At 36.5% G+C, this 21,095-nt stretch overlaps 1 protein-coding gene across 5 annotated transcripts in view; it reads right to left on the reverse strand.

The window, feature by feature from the left end:
* Positions 1 to 12,572: 12,572 nt before the first annotated feature.
* Positions 12,573 to 21,095, reverse strand: part of PKIA (cAMP-dependent protein kinase inhibitor alpha) — a 98,350-nt gene continuing 89,827 nt past the window's right edge. For all 5 annotated transcript variants that reach the window (XM_036830655.1, XM_036830659.1, XM_036830658.1 and 2 more), the window contains 2 exons: positions 19,289 to 19,466; positions 12,573 to 16,078 (listed from right to left, as the gene is read on the reverse strand). In XM_036830655.1, the coding sequence (XP_036686550.1) occupies positions 15,999 to 16,078; positions 19,289 to 19,439 (231 nt within the window). In that variant the 5' untranslated portion in view covers positions 19,440 to 19,466 and the 3' untranslated portion in view covers positions 12,573 to 15,998. The remainder of the gene's footprint in view (positions 16,079 to 19,288; positions 19,467 to 21,095) is intronic.

Genomic DNA, 21,095 nt, shown 5'->3' on the forward strand with positions numbered 1-21,095 from the left:
ATCTTCCCAGACCAGGGCTCGAACCCGTGTCCCCTCCATTGGCAGGCAGATTCTCAACCACTGCGCCACCAGGGAAGCCCCAATTAATTTATACTCTCTCTGTTTTTCCTCTTTTTGATTTCCTTGGTGTTTATCAGACTCTTTGCCTGGTCTCAGTTTTACCAAGGCGAACCAAGAGAAAGGAATTTTGTCTGCACTTAAATCAGAAGGCTAAAAAGAAAACAGCTCTCAGAGGTGCCAGTAAGAAATCAACGTCATCAAATGATTGAGCCTGTCCAATGATTCCCCCTGTCCTCCTAGTGTCAGTCCCTGATGGCTTCGTGTTTTATTTCATTATGAGTACTTATGTTCAAATTTTGCCCCTCAAAGTTTGACTTTCCTATAGTAGACTAGGGTAAATGTTCTAAGTATTTCACTTGCTAGCATCCAACTGAACTGGGTTTTATTCGTCTGTAAGCTTCACATGGTTGGAGATCATCCCTATGGTTAAACCATTGTATAGAAAGCGTCCTGAAAGTACCTCTCATGTAGAAGGGACTTATTAATCTTTGTTCAGTAAGTGAATAAGTAAAACCTCTGTGCTATTGGATAGCACTACCCATAAAGAAGCAAAAGCCATTTAACTCTTCTCTCTGAGTTATCTAAGACTATAAATACATATTTCATAAAACAACACAACAACAATATTAGTAACTAATATTTATACTGAATTCCAGGCACTGTTTTCGGTGCCTTATATGTATTAACTAATTTCAACCTTTTAACATTCTTCTTATCTACTATTATTCAACATCCCTAAGAGATGCTATTATTACTTCCTTTTGCAGACAAGAAACTGATACCCAGAGTAGTTAAGGAAATTGGGCAAAATCATACATTTACTTAGTAAGAAGTCTAGGTTCTGGGTCCATGCTATTAAAATCAGTCTCTCCTTTGTATATTTGCCAAGTGTTTCCTAAAATTGTCAGTCACTGGGAGTTCCACTGAATGGACAAATGAAAACTCAAGGTGTCTCTCTGATATTTGGGGAACTTGTGAAATTTCTGACTTCTGGTGGTGGTGGCAGTTGGTATCCTCTACCACCTCTCCCATAGTTGGTATATGACTCATTGGAAATTTGTAGTGATAGAGGTGAAAATTACTCTTGCCACCAGTGTCAGTTATGCATTCCTCCCCGTCACTTTTCCTTATGCCCCTCTCCCTCCCCAGGACCTAGGGCTTATCTCCATACTTCCAGCTAACTTTATGTTGATCCTAGAAGCTTAGGTATGGAGATCCTTTCCTTTTTTCTTTCTCCCACATGAAGTTAGGTAGTGGCTAAAGAGTGCAGAAAGAGCTAGGCAGAGGGATTGAGGGAAAAAGCTAGGGTTGGGAGGATGGAAAATGGCAAGCAATTAATTAGGTACTCCTGAGATTATAAGAATCGTGAAGCGATAAAACAGAGGAAAGTAGTGATAAGTGAGTAGGAGGAGAGGAATGTGGAGAGACAAAATGTAAGTGAAGAAGCTTAAGTGAGAAACTGGTGGAATGAGGCAGGTGGGCCGAGTAGGATGGAGTCAAAGAGGAAGACAGCTGTGTTAGGATATTGTCAGATTGAACCATGAAGGGAGGAACAGATGGTCATGTTTTCCTATTTTCAGCTGCAAATGCTGTCTTTGCAAAGTCAGACTCATTCAAAATATTCTTGTATGGGCTGGAAGCACAACAAGGCACTGTTCTGAGAGCAGGGAAAAAAACCCAACACTGTGAAGCAATTGTGATTCCAACAAGTAGCAGGCTGAATACTGCTGGGTGTTTAACACATCAAGAAGTTGTTTACTCAGGATTCACTGTAGCATGGGACTCAAGGATGCAGTCCATTTTCATGCTTGCTCAAGTTGGCTGGAGTTAGGAAATGTCTTCATTGAGTTTTTTGGTTTTTTTTTTCTTGATTAAGCCAATGAGGGAACACCTGTGGAACACACAAAATTTGAATTTTCTTAGAAATGTATTTTAAATCTCTTGAATCTGCAGAAGATAAATGACTAGGAAAACAAATGCTGTTTCCAAAGAATTGAATTTATAGGACCAGAGGGTGTGTGTAGTAATGAGAAGGGCTGGAGCAAAAGTTTGGGGAATTAAGTACCAAGGAAAAGGTTGTAAGCCTGCTGGGACTTAAGCCTGTTCAGTAGGAAATTGAAATCACTGTTACAGGCTTCACAAAGTTGCTGTCCATTTGATCTGTTGATGATCAGGGAGGTGAAACTCAGGTGAGAAAATAGGTGGATCATCCAGGAAAGGAGGGGAGAAGAGCAAATGCCGAGTATCAAGTATCATGCAACTTAGAAGAGCTGAGCAGACACGGAGCCGGTGGTTCATGACTGAATGGAAACTGGACCTGCATGGACCAGGGAATACAGTGGTTTGAAGGACCTGTGTTTTCTCGGGTAGAGATCCTCTAGGACAGGGGTCCCCAACCACCGGGCCGAGGACTGGTACCGGTCTGTGGCCAGGGCCGCACAGCAGGAGGTGAGCAGTGGGCAAGAAAACGAAGCTTCATTTGCCGCTCCCCATAGCTCCCCATCGCTCGCATTACCACCTGAACTATCCCCTCCTCTTATCCCCACCCCCCAACCCTCGGCGCCGCTATCCATGGAAAAATTATCTTCCACCAAAATGGTCCCTGGTGCCAGAAGGGCTGGGGACTGCTGCTCTAGAAGACAGATGGGTTAGCACAAGGTTTATTATTTCTGGGCTACAAGTTGACCTGACAAACCCCAGGCTAGAACCCTGCAGAAGAGCAACCTGTATTAGGTGATGGTTCTATAAGAGCAGATGTGGATTCACCATTTTATCAGTCTCATGAGATGTAACACTTTGCAGGGCATGGTGACTAGAAGGGAACCTGACTGGGGTTTCTCAGGTGTTGGAATGTTCCGATCCTTGATCTGGATGCTGGTTACCTGAGTGTGATCATTTAATAAAAATCCATACAACTGCACACTTATGTGCACTTTTTTTTTACTACTTAATTTTACTTCAACAAAGTTAAAAGAATATTGATGCCTGGGCATTACCTTGCAATAAAATCAAAATCGAAGGAAATAGGGCCACATTCTTAATATGTTTTAAAAGTTTTCCAGGTGATTCTGACAAGAAGCCAGATTTGAGAATCACTGAGAAAGAACTATACACATATAGGCACACTCTATTCCCCTATGTCCCCAAAGTGAATCCTTTCTCTGCTTAATCCTTGGAAAGCAGAATAGGGTATATAATTTGTGATGTGCAATATGGTAGTCAGACCACTTGAAATGTAGCTAGACTGACTTGAGATATGTGTATAAAACAGACACTGGATTTTGAAGAATTGGCACCAAAACAAAATGAAAAAAGAATGTATCATTGATTTTTATATTGATTACATATTAATGGACATATTTTTAGATATACTGGTTTATCTTACTGCTTTCTTTTTATTTTAATGTGGCTACTAGAAAATGTTAAATTGCATGTTTGGCTTGTATTATTGTTCTATTAGACAGCTCTGGTATAGTTTGAAAAACATGGGAAATGTCAGAGAAGATAGACATAGGTTTCAGTCTTGGCTTTACAACACAAAAGCTGCGTGGTCTTGGACAAGACACTTGACCTCTCTGAGCCTTATGTTGCTAATTTATAAGGAAATAGTATACTCATATTTCAGAGTAATTGTGAGAAATGGGGTTAATATAATCAAGCATCCAACACATGTTTGGAACATGATAGCTATTATTACCCTGAGAGAAGATCGAGTCTTCTCCCCCCTTCCTATGGTGCTAAAAGACATTTTTTTCCTCACACTTGCACCACATGTTGTCAGCTGAGAGATATAGTGTCTATAGAAACTGAGGGGTACATCAGGGCATGAGTAGAAATCATCAATAAAGGACAGCAGCAGCTGCTTTGCCAGGCAGGATTCTTTGCCAGGATGCACGCATCTTTCCTGCTTCTCATTTTTCTTCTGACGTCTGTTTTTTTCAGCTGCTGGATTCTTAACCTTGGTATAAGTCCTTGTGTCTGCTTTCATCTTGAAGCCCTTAGCCTGCCTTTAAAAACTTAACTCTCACTTTCAAAATTCTTCTGTTTCTATGTTAGGCCCTTTGGCATGGACCCCAACTGTTTCTCAGGGTCTTTGTGCCTGAGACATGCCCGAATGCCCACACTCTTCCCTATGAGTGATCCCTTGGAGCTTGGTCTGCCGGCTGCTGAGGAGCTGTCAGACACACCCATGAGTTCTCAGTGACTTTCATAATCTTCTGGGTCTCCCAGGTTCCCTTCCTTAGGGTCTCAGATTTCTACTCCTCCACCTGGCTTGGTGTCTCTCCTCAGAATGTGCTCTAGCTAATTTGTATAACTTTTAAAATATATGACCCCGTGTTTTCCTACCTCTGTACCTCAGTTTATGTCATTTTGTTTTCTATGTAGAATGTCTAATATCTCTTTCTTCAATGAATAAATATATCAATAGGCGAATTCTAGCAAACATTTAGAAAAGAGCTACTACCGATCCTTCTCAAACTTTTCCAAAAAATTGCAGAGGGAGAAACACTCCCAAATTCATTCTATGAAGCCACCATCACCCTGATACCAAAACCAGAAAAAGATATCACAAAAAAAGAAAATTATAGACCAATATCACTGATGAACATAGATGCAAAAATCCTGAACAAAATACTAGCAAACAGAATCCAATAACACATTAAAAGAATCATATACCATGATCAAGTGGGATTTATCCCAGGGATGTAAGAATTCTTCAAAACAAGCAAATCAATCAATGTGATACACCACATTAACAAATTAAGGAATAAAAACCATATGATCATCTCAATAGATACAAAAAAAGCTTTTGACAAAATTTAATACCCATTTATGATAAAAACTCTCCAGAAAATGGTCATAGAGGGAACCAGCCTCAACATAATAAAGGCCATATATGACAAACCCACAGCAAGCATCATACTCAATGGTGAAAAACTGAAAGCATTTCCACTAAGACCAAGAACAAGACAAGGATGTCCACTCTCGTCACCTTTGTTCAACATAGTTTTGGAAGTCCTAGCCACGGCAATCAAGGAAGAAAAGGAAATAAAAGGAATCCAAATTGGAAAAGAAGAAGTAAAATTGTCACTGTTTGCAGATGACATGGTACTATACATAGAAAATCCTAAAGATGCCACCAGAAAACTACTAAACTAAACAATGAATTTGGTAAGGTGGCAGGATACAAAATTAATGCACAGAAATCTCTGGCATTACTATACACCAACAACGAAAAATCAGAAAGAGAAATTAAGGAAACAATCCCATTTACCATCGCAACAACAAGAATAAAATACCTAGGAATAAACCCGCCTAAGGAGTCAAAAGACTTGTACTCAGAAAATTATAAAACACTGATGAAAGAAATCAGAGATGACATAAACAGATGGAGAAATATACCATGTCCTTGGGTTGGAATAATCAATATTGTGAAAATGACTATACTACCCAAAGCAATCTACAGATTCAGTGCAATACCTATCAAACTACCAATGGCATTCTTCACAAAATTAAAACAAAAAATTTTACACTTTGTATGGAAACACAAAAGACCCCAAATAGCCAAAGCAATCTTGAGAAAGAAAAACGGAGTTGGAGGAATCAGGCTCCCCAACTTCAAACTATACCACAAAGCTACGGTAATCAAGACAGTATGGTACTGGCACAAAAACAGAAATATAGATCAATGGAACAGGATAGAAAGCCCAGAGATAAACCCACGCACATATGGTCACCTAATCTTTGACAAAGGAGGCAAGAACATACAATGGAGAAAAGACAGCCTCTTCAATTAGTGGTGCTGGGAAAACTGGACAGCTACATGTAAAAGAATGAAATTAGAACACTACCTAACATCATACACAAAAATAAACTCCAAATGGATTAAAGACCTAAATGTAAGACCAGACACTATAAAACTCCTAGAGGAAAACATGGGAAAAACACTCTTTGACATAAGCCACAGCAAGATCTTCTTTGACCCACCTCCTAGAGTAATGGAAATGAAAACAAAAATAAACAAATAGGACTTAATTAAACCTAAAAGCTTTTGCACAGCAAAGGAAAGCATAAACAAGACAAAAAGACAACCCTCAGAATGTGAGAAAATATTTGCAAATGAAACAACAGACAAAGGATTAATCTCCAAAATATATAAACAGCTCATGGAGCTCAGTATCAAAAAAACAAACAATCCAATTAAAAAGTGGGCAGAAGACCTAAACAGACATTTCATCAAGGAAGACATACAGATGGCCAAGAGGCACATGAAAAGATGCTCAACATCACTAATTATTAGAGAAATGCTAATCAAAACTACAATGAGGTATCACCTCACGCTGGTCAGAATGGCCATTATCAAAAAATCTAGAAACAATAAATGCTGGAAAGGGTGTGGTGAAAAGGGAACCCTCCTGCACTGTTGGTGGGAATTTAATTTGATACAACCACTATGGAGAACAGTATGGAGGTTCCTTAAAAAACTAAAAATAGAACTACCATATGACCCAGCAATCCCACTACTGGGCATATACCCTGAGAAAACCATAATTCAAAAAGAGACATGTACCACAGTGTTCATTGCAGCACTATTTACAATAGCCAGTACATGGAACCAACCTAAATGTCCAATGAGGGATGAATGGATAAAGAAGATATGGCACATATATACAATGGAATATTACTCAGCCATAAAAAGAAACAAAATTGATTTTTTTCTAGTGAGGTGGATGGACCTAGAATCTGTCATACAGAGTGAAGTAAGTCAGAAAGAGAAAAACAATACTGTATGCAAACACATATATATGGAATCTAAAAAAAAAAAAAAAAAAGGTACCGATGAACCTAGTTGCAGGGCAGGAATAAAGATGTAGACATAGAGAATGGACTTGAGGACACGGGGTGGGAGGGAGAAGCTGGAGCAAAGTGAGAGTAGCATCGACATATATACACTACTGAATGTAAAATAGTTAGCTAGTGGGAAGCAGCAGCATAGCACAGGGAAATCAACTCGGTGCTTTGTGATGACCTAGAGGGGTGGGATAGGGAGGATGGGAGGGAGGCTCAAGAAGGAGGGGATATGGGGACATAGATATGCATATGGCTGATTCACTTTGGTGTACAACAGAAACTAACACAGCATTGTGAAGCAATTATACTCTAATAAAGATCTGTTCCAAAAAAAATCATTCCAGTGTTCCCCATGAACTTTCCTATTGAGTGACATTTCTCCCCAAGAATCTATAAGGGATATTCCATGTTCATCTATTATTACTCATTATACTTAGATATTTATAGATATGTATGTACTTGGCTTACCATTACTATTATAAATTAGTACACTTTAATAAACCTTAGGGTCCCATGTGGCCCTGTCTTTGTATGGAGCCACATTCAAAAGAAGTATCATCCAAAAACCAGAAATAATTGAAAAGTATTCCCAATATTTACATGTATCTCTTTGAGAATATTAAAGAATATCTAATTAACAACCTATAAGAATGCTCTTTTCTGTCCTTCTGTCCACACTGCATTGATACAGTTCTCTGTTTCTTCATTGAAGCCTCTTACTTGTCAAACCCCAAAAAATTGCTTTTGGAAACTCAGTTTCATAGCTTTTTCTAATCCTCTAATTCTTAGCTCTTCATTATACAAATTGACTTAAAAATGCTAGCTTGATAATTTTTTTGTCTGCTTCAATCATTAACTGTTTTACCCCCCAATAAAGAACAACTGTGGTCCTGTTTCTTCATGAAAAAATTCTCCTTTTTCCTCTTATCACTCTAACCTGTGTCTAGATCTATTCTCCCACTTTTGTGTTACAAAGGCCTGGGAGTCAGCTGAGCAAAAAATAAATTCTCATTAGACAGTGGAATAGAAGAAAAGTTCCTTATAACAAGGAATGGAGTGGTGATGGGGAAGGCTGGGAATACTGATAGAAAAACTATGGGCACCATCATATATTTCAGTTTCTATTGGTCAAAGATTTTGTGGTCTTTTTTAAAAATTTTACTCCTTACTGCACCTAACACAGAGACTTAAACTTACTAAAAGCTCATTAAATACTTCCTAAATAAATGTGATGACTTACCGAATTTTATTTAGGACCATCTGGGAAAGCAGGTTCTGTTTAAGTTGTCACTCCCTAGCTATAGCTATTTTTACATAACTTTTTGCCCTTAAAATTCACAGTTATGTATTGTTTTATGGATTTCAAAAAGCATGTGGGATAAAAGAAAACTTAGAAATTTAACGGGACAGTCATAATAGTCACACCATCCTACTCAAGTGAAATGTGTAAAATGAATCATGGCAGCCAAAGTGCAAACATGTGTTCTGTTAAAAATTACCTACACCATTACCTTGGCCACCTTCGTATTTCTTGGTTTCAGAGTCAAAAAAGTACATAATACTTCTTTAGTCCTGTTAGGTTTCCAGTGTTAATTTGATTACTACTATTTTTCTGTTTTTTTCAATTGATACAATATTCAGGAAAAAGAATTTAAGGTCATATATATATATATATACACACATATATCAGCAAGAAACATGTTTTTATATACTCAAAGAAAGCATATATCAATGTGCTTTCTTTGAGTATATAAAAGCATGTTTCTTTTATTATTTCCCCCTTTTTTTCTATGAAGTCCTGCTGTTGAAGTTCATCATATTCTTATCAGAACTCCCATTTCTTTAGGCTATTACTGTATATTAGAGTACATTTCTGTAAAGAATACTCTTAGAAACTCCAGTGTACCCTTGTTTAAGGCCCACAAACATCTCCCCAGAGATCTTCCTCTCTGGCTAATGTTTTACTTAGGCCAGGAGATTAAGATACAACCTCCTTTTTTGGCTAATAAAAATTCCAGCAAACTGAAGGGAATTCATACTACAGAATGCCAATAAATACCAAGGTCACTACTTAACTAAATGACATACTCTGACTTGCTCATTTATTTCTATATTGTACCATTAAACAGCTCATCTTCATTAAGTTGTATCAAATCTTCATCTGTATGTGTGTAAATGTGCAGCATAGAGTTTGAGGATCAAATTTAAAGATAGTTTATTGCACACACTAGGAAAAAAAGTGATAGAAATCAAGTGTTTATCTTCTGTAATGCAATATTATGTAGCTTTTACTATTTTCAAACATTAACTTTATCTCTGAATTGCATTTCCCCCTAATAGATCTGTGTGTAAACCTCTCAACTATATTGTGAGCTTCGGGGGGCAGACATTTATTTATTAATATTTGTTGAGTATCTAATAGACAACAAGGATACAAAGATAAATAAAGGAGGGCTGCTACCCTCAAGGAACTCATATTCTAGTTGGAGAAATACACATGAAAACAAATTGCTATGGTCTAGTGAGATATGTTTGCAGACCAAGTGTTAGGGGAGCAAAGTATATAGAACAGTTAATTTCCCAGGATGGGGTTTGGGAATGGGGATGCAAGTCCAAAAGGCTCTATAAAAAAGGGTGAAGTGAGGCATAGTGTGAAAGGATCAATGACAATTTGCCAACAAGCATGAAGAAGGACATCTTAGGAAAAGGAAAACAGCTACACAGAGCAAGGAGTTATATAAAAATAAAATATGGCACTTATACCAAAAAGTGTTGTCTGGCTAAATTTAAGGATTTTTTTAAATTAGAGGAGTGAAACCATCAGACTTATGTGTTAGAAAGATACTTCTGGTTGCAAGATGGATAGAAAGGGTGTCAGACAAGGTAGGCCATTGCTCAGACATTATATTAGATAAGAGATGATTTAAAGGGTTGAAGTGTAGACAAAAAGAAGTGGGAAGTTTCAAGAAGTAGTTAAAATTAGAATTGATGGACTGAAAAAAATTGGAGGAAGAAGAGTTAAGAGAAGTCTGAGAATTTTGATTTAAGGTTGCTGAGGAACCAGTATTACCATTATATGAGATCTGTAGCATATGAAGGAAAGCAGGTGTGGGAATGGTCTCATATACTGGATTTAGCGTCTGAATGTTGAATTTTAACTCTTTTGGGAAATCCATGTTGAGTTATCCAATAGGTCAGGTGATTAGGAAAATCCCTGGGCCTGGGATATGGGATTCATCATGGTAAATATGGTGATTGATGGTGTTGGAGTGGAAGAGGAGTGAAGAGTGGGATTGGAGAAGAGGAAAAAGGATGGAATTCCAGGGAGGTAGTGGGGACGTAGAGAAGGAAGAACTAGTCAAGGAGAGTGAGGAGTTGCCAGAGAGAAAAGGACAAAAGATAACTAAATTTCAAACACCTGGAAAAAATAATGAAGGCAAATGAAACATCTCAAAAAAAAAAAATTCCACGGTAAGATTAAATGCCATACATAGGGTAGGCTAATAAAATATATATAAACTATCCATTATATTTCATCACTTGGATTGATATATTTATCTAGGTCTAATTCAGAGAATTAGAGTGGGACTGGGTACGAAGATGTTAAGTGTTTTTGCTTGTATGTGGCTGCTGTTTAGAGGAACTGGTAATATCACTGACAGTCATCCCAGGGTATAATGAAACAGAGAACTCTAAAACATCACAAGATAATCTTGCCCATCTCTGGATGTATGGGCCCTAGGTTAGTGCCTATACATGTAACAACCACTCCTATGAAGAAGTGAACACTGTAGGATCTGGGAATGTAGCAAAGAAACATTATGGGGAGAATGTGGTCAGAGAGAAAGGACACATACATACGTAATGGAAGATATGAACCTGGAGGAGAAAACAGACTTTTTCTTGGGATATGTAGATTCCATCCTTAAGAAGGCTTTTATTATGCAACTATACTGTTCCATACTAATATCAATCAAAACTATAAAATCATTAACTTTGATTTTAGGTGAAGCTTGAGATCTCTGTAACATCATCATTTTAACTTCCACATTGGCCAGGGCTTCAGTGACAATTACTGAGAATCCAGGAGCTACTAAAGATGTCATTGGTAATGAAAAAAATTTAGCTGGAAGTCAAATTGCAAAAGGATAAGAAATAAGGAGAAGCATGAAAACAGGGAGCGTAGATTGTTATTTTGGGAAACAAGTAGTGAAGGAAAGAGGGGAACTTGAGAACTTGAGCACATTTGCGGAAAAGGGTAAAGTCAGTGAAGAGGAAAGGATAATTAACAGATCTCCTGTTAAGGTCAGAAAGAAAATGGTTTAAAAACCTCGGATGAAGGAATAATCTTAGACAGGAAGAGGAACACTTCCTCTGTCCCCAGGGACATGAAAAAAGTAGCTGTGCAGCACTTATGTCTAAACTGAGGTTGTAAACAATGAATAAACATTGTTATAAACTTTTTACAGTCATCCAGAGGACAAGCAAAGAGAGATGGTTTGGTTGATTTTGATCGGACAAGAGTGTGAGAAAGACGAGAAAGCAAGGAAATTGAAAGCACTGAAGAGAAAGATTAACAGGGATTCCAGACTGAGAAGAGAGCTGCTGAGAAAATATCCATCTTGTTATGGTCAGGAAGTAAATGTGGTGCAAATTAGAAAGATAATGGGTGATAGTCAGGTGTTTTTTTAATTTTGACTTCACAATGAGAGATGGCCAGGACCCCAAATTCCTATATCCTGGACTAGACAGGTGCAAAACATTTACAAGAAGAGACATGAGAGGCTAATGCAAACTGGTGGCACTGTTTGCTAGTATTTTGTCCCAAATCCCTATGTAGTGTTTTATCCTCATGACCTGAGTAAGAAGAACTTAAAGATCTACATCCTTTTTTGCCTCTTTGGCTTAAGTCCTTCCCTGGATCCAGGCTGAGTGCTATTTGATGCTTGTTTTCTCCTGAGCCCTGCCTTGGTCTCTGCTTGGTCTTTACTGCCTGTATGTGGTAACAGTAATATTTTGAAAAGAGAGCAACACTAAGATAAAAAAAAGTTAAACTCTTTGCTCCTCTATTCCAAGATGTTATCCTTAATATAGTAAAACCCTGTGTGTCTGTGAGCACTCCTTTTTGTTGATTCATTTTAAAGTTTTTCAGTGAACAGGTTGGGTGCATCAGGAAGCCTTGTACTTCTTCTAGATAAGTGGTTCTCAAGTTGTGGAGGTGAGGGTAGGAGGAAAAAAAAAAGATATGAAAGTATCCCAGGGAATGTTTCCAAGGGGAAGAGAGTGCTCATATCTCTGTGTGTGCAGGAGGAGGAGGGAGCATTGTAAAAACTTTCAGGGGGTACTGATAAACACCTGTCTTTCTTCTGACTGAAAATCACTGTCCTACAGGTGAGCAGGTAACAAGACAGGAGTGACATTGGAGTTTAATATTTGAGAGGTGGGATGGCTCTGGTAGGTGATAAAGTCCAGGAAGTGGGCTACCAGGGTGGAACGGAGGTGAAAAGTTTTGGAGTAGAGGCCAGGAAAAATGAGGCTGGAATGCTGGGTGTGTCCACTACAGGGTGGCTGAGCTTTGGCTTTCTCCTTTATTACCTGCAACACTTTCCCGAGCATCAAGTACATAGTGTGTGTTCAATAAATACTCTTAATAGACTGTGTACATTTCAGAAAAATGTATTACTTTTAATATCAATTATGTGAGCATGCAACATTGCTAAATACAAAAGTCATACAAGCTCACAAATGACTTCAGAGACTGCCACTTGTAATTAAAGAACAATTTAGGCCCTATTAAGACATCATAAACATAGATCCGTTCCTGTTTTCACCTATGGCTATACATTTTCACCCTATTACTACTGGCTTCACTCAGAAACTCTATTGCCCGCAGTTACATTTCTTTACCCCTTAATGCTTCTCTGAAGAGAAATAGCCATTATCAGTCATCTTCTAAAACGGTGTATTTCCACTGTGCCTGAGTAAGACTCAAGTGTTGGGCATTTACAGTACACAGCTTTGGGGATATTGCCTAAAAATTGGAGGCTGCCTGTCTATTATCTGTTGGAAAAACATTTCTATGAATTTATGATATCAATATGTCAGCATAGGATACTTACAATTGATAAAAGGTAAATTTGAAAAGTTTACACTTGTTGCAAGTAAGTTGAAAAACGGAAAATTTCAATTTCTAGTTAATTAAACAAAATTAGTAGCATGGAACATAAAAAGTCTGAACCATGCTAAGTTTACAGGCTCCATGTCAGAAAAATGTCTTCTGGGAAGTATACCACAAAAAAATAAGTTGAAATTAAATTTATTATTATTATTTTTTAGATAAAAGTGCTACTCACATCTGTGTCATTGCTCATCTAGGTAACCTTGAGAAAAACAATTGCCCTTTCTGGGACTCAGTTTCCTCCTCTAAAATATGGAGGCTGATCTAGTCCATCTCTAAAAGTTCCCTTCCAGATAAACATGCTCTGTAACTGGCTTCAACTTTAGGGCGTGTGCAGTAGAAACCTCCCTGGAGACAGATAAACACAGTTTCAAATTTTATTCATCATTTATTAGCTTTTCAAGCTTGTAAAAGTTATACCTTATTGAGCCTTAATTTCCTTATTTGTGAAATGGAATAACGCTACCTCTTTAATTGAATTGTTTGAGAATTAAATGGGATAGTATGTGCTGTGAAGTGAATAGCATAAAGTCAGTTGGTTAACAGGAATTCAATGTGTATTATCAAATCAGTGTCTTAGTTTTCTACTCTCTTTCTCTCCTTAAAAATTCAATTCCTTGTATGTTACTGACTTGCAAGTAAAAGATATTATGATAAAATTTGGAAGATACTATGAACTTTTGCTGAGCAACATTTGTAGGATGTGAATGTTTTGGAAAGCTGATTTTTATTTTCTGGCTTGGGAATACCTCTGGATTTGAATATAGCAGACAAAGTAGCAGTAAGAGGTCAAAAATAATTCAAAAGCTCCATATGACTTCACAATTTAGCAACTATTATATATTCAAAGACAGGCATGATACCACATGCATTAATAATAGTATATCACACAGAAATATAAATCCTCCACATATACTCAGCACTAGTCCTAAACTTTACAGAATCACATGAAATCAGTTTGGAATTCCACAATTTTAAGGATGAAGAGAACTTTACCTAGAATCACAAGAAAGCTATGAGGATAATAAATAAGGATATTAAAAAGTGATTGTATGGGTTGGATGTGCTAAATAGTCTAGAAGAAACTGTCTAAAATAGCCCCAGGAACCTCTTTTCCCACTTGCGAGTCTAATAGGTGGATTTGTTTGAATGTTAACTGGACATTTTGGATCCTACTGGGTTAAGCAGAAGGAAGTACTCTAAAATTTAATCTTTCCTATTGTCTCAAAGACTCACACTGTTAACATTTTTTCTAGTAATATGTGATTGAGGACCATGTGATACCCATGCCCTTATTCCACTCATTCAAAAAGTACTGTAAAGGGAGATGAGGGCAGACTTACCTTTCATCCTTTATGTAACTACAAAGGAGGGCTGAGTTCCTGGTATGTCCATATAGATTATCTGTTGAAACGCTGCTTAACCTACTTCACATGGGATTGTATCTAAGACCTCAAGGACAGTTAAGTGGGGTCTTTATTGCAAAGGGTCTTCCTGTTGCCTGCCATTTGTCCAGTAATTCATGAGCCATTGGCATATTACTGGTGCCTTATATATTACCACTGAGAAATAATTTCATAATACTGACCAGTGGGATTACACAGCTCATAGAAACTTTCCATATAAGAACCATGATGTCAAAACACAGCAGAGGCCACTAACAGTATTAATGAGGATTTTGTCAGCTTCTAATGATGATTATTATTGTATCAGAATGTAATTCACACTAATTATTAGTAAAAGTTTACAAACATTAGAAAGTGCATAATAACATTTGGATCTGATAGGGCTGAAAAAGACATGAAAAACACAACACAAGGGCTTTACTTTTGTGATTGGTGTCCACATGATTGAAAGATCATTTTCTACATCTTTTGCTGCTCCGTGGAGATAAGTTGTCCTCCAAATTTTAATAGTATCATACAGCACTGTGATAAATTTGATTCCATAGAAGAAAATATTTCCCATGCTTAGTATTATCTTGTATTCTCTTTCCCACCTCCCCAATTCTCAAAAATCCTCATAATTGGAAATAAAAATATTTGTTGGAAAAAGTTCTCCACTTGGGAATAAGACAAAATTTGCAGTTTGAATTCTGGTCTGTGTAGACACCAAACAGACTGAATTCAGGTAATATTCACATTAATGGATATTTTCAAATGCCTGTATAATAAGCAAAGGAGCCTTGATGAATCTGTTAGACTTAATTCATCAGCTGTGAATTAAGGGGAAAGATAAAGTTTTAAAAAAATGTGTGTTCTGTCCTGTGCACACCACCACACTATGGAGCAGAATTTTTAGGCAGCCCTTTTAAAAATGAGTAGTATAAAAATTCAAAGTAACGTACATCATTTTTGTTTTTCATAAGCAATCAAAGAAGGGGGCAGTGCTGAGCATCTATACTGTATAATACAAAACAGTGTAAATAACACAGCAGGAACACACAGATACATAATGCTAAAAACAGTGCTTTCTGGATGGTTCTTTTACTGGGTGAATACTTGGGCCAGAGATATTTAAACTCTGGGGTTCAACCAACCCTTTGCGATTAGACATAATTAAATCCTCTGACATTGTGAGGGGCCAGATGCTACAGGAAGAATCATCATCTAGGTCGGTGCTACTCTCTACAAGCATTTAATCATATGGTCAAGTGAAAGGATCCGTACAAAAATGACATCCAAACACAAGCCACATGATTTCAACCATTGCTGATGCCAGAGGTAGAGAAAAGTCTGTCTGCAGCCACAGCCTCTGCCCCCATTTTTAACATAGCAAGCAGGTTCCTGCAATGCAGCACAGCCATTTTCTTTTCCCCCTTTTCACTCTTGGAAATAAATGCATTCCAGCCAGGCCTGGAGATTTGAGACATTGTCAGGTGTTGATGAAGATCGATCAAAGTGGAGTGTTAACTTTCAGATTTTGCTGCTTCTCCCTGGGCTTCCCCACTTTGTTCTGTTGAATTTCGCTGTGCATCTTCTTCACCTTCTGTTAGGGACATAAAAAAGGATAAAGGCAAAATAAAAATGACTGCTTATATTTACTGACTCTCAGTATATATATCATATTGGAAATTTCAGAAATACTCAAGTCTGAAATTCTCATAGAGACAAGTATATTTTCTTGGTAATCAATTCCCCATCAAGAAAACAGCTTAAGTGTTTCAAGGGCTGACTAATTCTGGTTCTGGAACAGCATGGCTCAAAAACAAAATAATAACTGAATTTTTAGAATGGTTAGTGATGCTCTATGCTTCTGATAAATAGCTGGGAAATCTCATGGCCAGGTCATGGCATGGCACTTGTACTTCCATAGGTTGCAGAAATCATATGTGTCTTTAGGAAGAAACCAGAAGTAGGGAACAAGTTTACCTTTTGATGCCTGGCTATCTTATATTAAGAAATATTTTAAAATTACATTTTACATTATTCTGAACACTTGATGATAACCTAGCTGACTTCTCATAGGTTTAATTAATTTAAATTAAAAGCAACAGTGGAAGGACATTATGTCAGCTGGTTAGTCCCTTGTCAAATAGTCATGATGGCCTCTGGCCTGCCCTTACAGAACATATGTACAAATCCAATAAAACCACTTTCATAACTGCACCCTTAGCAACAATCTCAGCCATAGCAACACTAAAATTAAACAATGCTTTCTCTCCATATTAGGTCACTTTACCTGGGTGCAAGCTGCAGGCAATTCTTGATTCAAAGATTCAAATATTTGCATGTGTTAGCTTGTTACTAAGTGACCAATATGGCTTAGTGGACAAAATATTTGGGGGTGTTGCAATAATGTGTGTTATATTAAATTTTGCTAAGAGTTTATTACCATAATTCAAATTAAGTGAGATAAGTAGGCTGTCCATTATTTAGATGGAAATGTTGAAGGTAATTTCTCCTTTATGCTTAACAAGTACACACAAGACACCTCACCATGCACCATACTTTAGGGAAATTAAAAGCAGTTTTTCCACATAAAAATCATATTCTGTTCTAAAGGGGTTCCAAGAATATCATGATGCATTATATAGAATTTTCATGTACTATCTTCACTATTAGAGAAATGAACAAGCCCCCAAGGTATGCAGATGGCCTGACTCTGAGATGTATAGATTAGCATGAAATGAGAACTTGATAAATAGGAGAAGCTCTTGTCAACCAAAGGAATGAAGTCATATTAGGGCAGATGCAAGACAGTAGAATATTAAGGATGAAAGTGACGGCATAAATACAAGATGCGTATCTTAACTCCCATGGGGCTTGGGACTTTCTAGGTATCCAGGGATACTTCTCAGGGCTCAGAATAATGCTGCAACCACAGAGCTGTGGCTAAATAGATGCTTGTTAACAAGTCAAGATAAACATGGGACAACAATATTATTGAGCATAAACTAAAATAGAAGCTGAAATACTCAGGAATTACAAAGGAAGTCCCACACTATTCTCAGCTAGTGATATTTAATTTGCCATTGTACAGTTGTCTTTTTTTTTATGTTTTAGACTTTTGATTGTACAGTTATTACTTTTAGTTCTTTGTACTTAGAATAATAAATAAAGTCAGTGCTGTTTATACTTTGCCTTATTCTGGATTTTGTGATTTGAAGAGAAACAGAAAATTCTTTCAGGGCCTACAGAATTGCAATTAACATGTAGAAATATTTGAAAAAGAATATATCTGGAAGCATAAAGATATTTGAATTATTTAAAATTAATTATAACATATTAATATCAAATATAAAATTATTTATTAATATAAAATGTCAACCTTTTTAAATTTTAACATAGTCTAATAGACTATGTTAAGATACTATAGTCTCTTGTATAAGAAAGGTCTTGAGGTTAATGAGTCTTAATTTCAGTGAAAACAAAAAAAGAAGAAATTAAACTACACTATGACTAAAAATGTCCTCATAGTAAGGGTGGCTAAAATTAATGCAGATTATTTAAAATAGAGTATTCATATAAAATACAAATTTTATGAAAAAGATTAGTAAATTCTCAAAGATTGCAGAAAAAATATATTTACTTACTTCATGCCACCAAATTGGAATAATTCCCTATAGCTTTTCTCAGAGCTATTTTGAAAATTAACTCCTGGTAGTAACAGAGAAACAACGAAACCTAAAATATACATCAGTCTATATACTCCATGGAAGTGATTATTAAAGTTTTATTTTCAACCTGAGTTTTAAAAGACCAATCTATGACCTGCTGATCTGTAGTCATTGAATAAAGTTCTGTCAGTAGGTATTTTAAGGTAATGTTGCTGAGCTATTTCATTAACATATATATATATATACTCTGACTCAGTTTTCCAATAACTGGAAGGCTTTGCCCTGAAAATTCTAATAGCAAAGAATTATCAAGCTGTTACCATGAGTCAGAAACTGATCAGTGTTTTTCACATATATAACATTGTGGTTCCTTAATTGTGAACTCCTTTTTACTTTTAAAGATTATTTTTTGCACAAGTGTTTTTCAGGGAAATACATTCAGCTTTGATATTTGCAAAAGCTATGGATGGAAGAACCATCAGGGGATTCAGAAGTACTTTGACATGTCAAACTTATTTTACTTTTTCACTGGTAAAGTTAGATTTGGTGGGTAGGAGTTCGACGCCCAATAGTAAGACAAATTTTTCAAACTCAGTCTATCATGAAAGGAAAACTAAAAGAACTTCTTACCTAAGACTTATTTATGTAATAGGCTATTTTACTTCCATTCTCAATAAAAATGGTCCTGGAGACCCTTTTATTTTGAAATGGTTCTTGGAATCGATATCCGTCAGAATCATCTGTGAATCTTGTTAAATATCTAATGCTATTAAATGTTACAGGTGGCCAAACTGTCAAAGGTAGGAGCTCCAACTTTGTTAAATGTTCTACATAAGATATTTCAGAGCTTTTATAGAGATTAGGATTAAAAAAAAAAAAAAACTCATGTGTTTTATTGATTGCATTAGTAAAATCAGATTAAGGATTCTGCATTTGAGTGGGAAACCCTGTAAGGTGCAGTCATTGAAAACAGAGTGGGAGTGATTAAGAGATTAGTACCTGCCTTTTATCTTGCCTTAGACTGTTTATAACTCTTTCTATTAGGTTACTTTCAAAGGTGTTTTTTCATGACTTAATCCTACTTATCGAAGTGCTGCAAATCATTCCATGTTCATGGACATGGATGTCAAACGACCCACCTGTCTTGTTGATATCAAGACCTGCTAATTTCAAGGCTAATTCATTGCTGTTACCACTTGCAGAGGAAACCAGGATGTCATGTATTGCATTTCTTCTACCCGTTCTTCCTGAAGCAATAAAATCTGCATATGTAGTTTCCACATCAGTCATTGCTAACAAATATCCACATAGCAGGAGCTACAAAACAGAGAAAAATTAATAGGTAAATATAATGTTGGTCAACGGTAAACATTTAACAAAGACACTTGTTAAATTACTGGCCTATAACATGGAGTCTTCAACTCCAGAAAGAAGAACTTGAGCTCAGTAGCATACCAAAGTGGTGGGAGGTGGAGTGGAAGTGCTCCATCCTAGAGATAAGCAGTAAGCAAGGGCATTGTTTGCAGAGAACCTAAGAACGATAATGAAATTGACCAAAATCCAGTTTGCTTTTTATTATCATCATGCACCAGCAACTCTAAACAATGCCAGTGATCAAATACTGCCCCCAGTCCAGGAGGACAGCTCCCTTGTTGCCTCCTTGGTGAGTCATTCCTTGAGAGGAATAATAATCTTTCTTGACTGAAACTTTGAAATAAAATCTTCAAAATTACAAAGGACTCAATGAAAGTGAGTTTCCCCAAACAAACCTGGTAACACACATACTTAATTAAAGACTTAATGAAGAAAATATTTTCAAGGTAGAACATGAGATACATGTAATAACAAAAGATCGTCAAATGTAAATCTTTAATTTCTTTTTCTATGTTAAAAACTCATATTTGCAGTATAAAAAAACAAACAAAACAACTAATACTGAACTTTCATTGGGTTATTTGTATGGAAATATGTTAATATAAATGTTTCAGACATTACATGAAATTTCTAAAAATCTTATATTTGTATTTGTATGGAAAAAAAAAAAAAGACTTAAAAAAAACCAAAAAAAACAAACAAAAAAAACTCATTCTTTCCTGAAGGTCAAAAGAGGGATGAATACTAAGATATGAATAATGAATTTCTGTTGGATTAATTTTGTTTAAACAGAACTTTAAAGTAGCACAATTGCCCTCCTATTCCTAAACATTCCAATTAAATTTTACTATAGTTTAAGACTAAAAACTCATGCCAATAATCAAGAGAAAGGAGTCTTTTCAAAATATACGAAATGTGGAAGAAGCTAAAATGGTAGAACCCATACACTATCATGGACATGCACACTGTCACTCTGAAATAAATTGATGCCATTTACAGTGAAATCCAGGATGGCAGTCAGTAGCACTTTCCTTAAAGCTTAGTTCTTCTCCCAGTGCATAATGAGGGAGCTATTAATTTAATCTGGGGAAAACTTTTATACTCTCTCTTCTGTAAGAGGAAGCTAAAAGAGGAAAGAGGGAGGAATAGCACAATACAAGTTTTGAAATAGGAAATATATGTATACTGCATGCTTTACTGTGACTGTATTATGGTTCCAATCACTTGACTATATCCACCATTCTTTTTTATGGGAATATGATTTAATGGTTGTTACCATGTTACTTAAAATTTCCAAATGCTCCTCAGAAGATCCTGGATTTAATCCTGCCCTTGACATTGGGTCATGGAGTGACAGAATATCACGTGACCTCCTGACCTTCCATTTTCTAATAAGTAAAGCAGGACAGCTGGATGACATAATCATTAATGGCACTTTAAGTGAAAGTGTAAAAACAATGATCACTCAAAACTATATCATTTCTAGAATCTTGGATTTGGAAATTCCCTTCTGTGACCATAACCACCAATTTTTTTTTCTTTTCCTCTTACTCACAATGAATCTGTTCTTCA

Source organism: Balaenoptera musculus, chromosome 17 (genome assembly GCF_009873245.2).
Source record: "Balaenoptera musculus isolate JJ_BM4_2016_0621 chromosome 17, mBalMus1.pri.v3, whole genome shotgun sequence".
Lineage (NCBI taxonomy): Eukaryota > Metazoa > Chordata > Mammalia > Artiodactyla > Balaenopteridae > Balaenoptera > Balaenoptera musculus.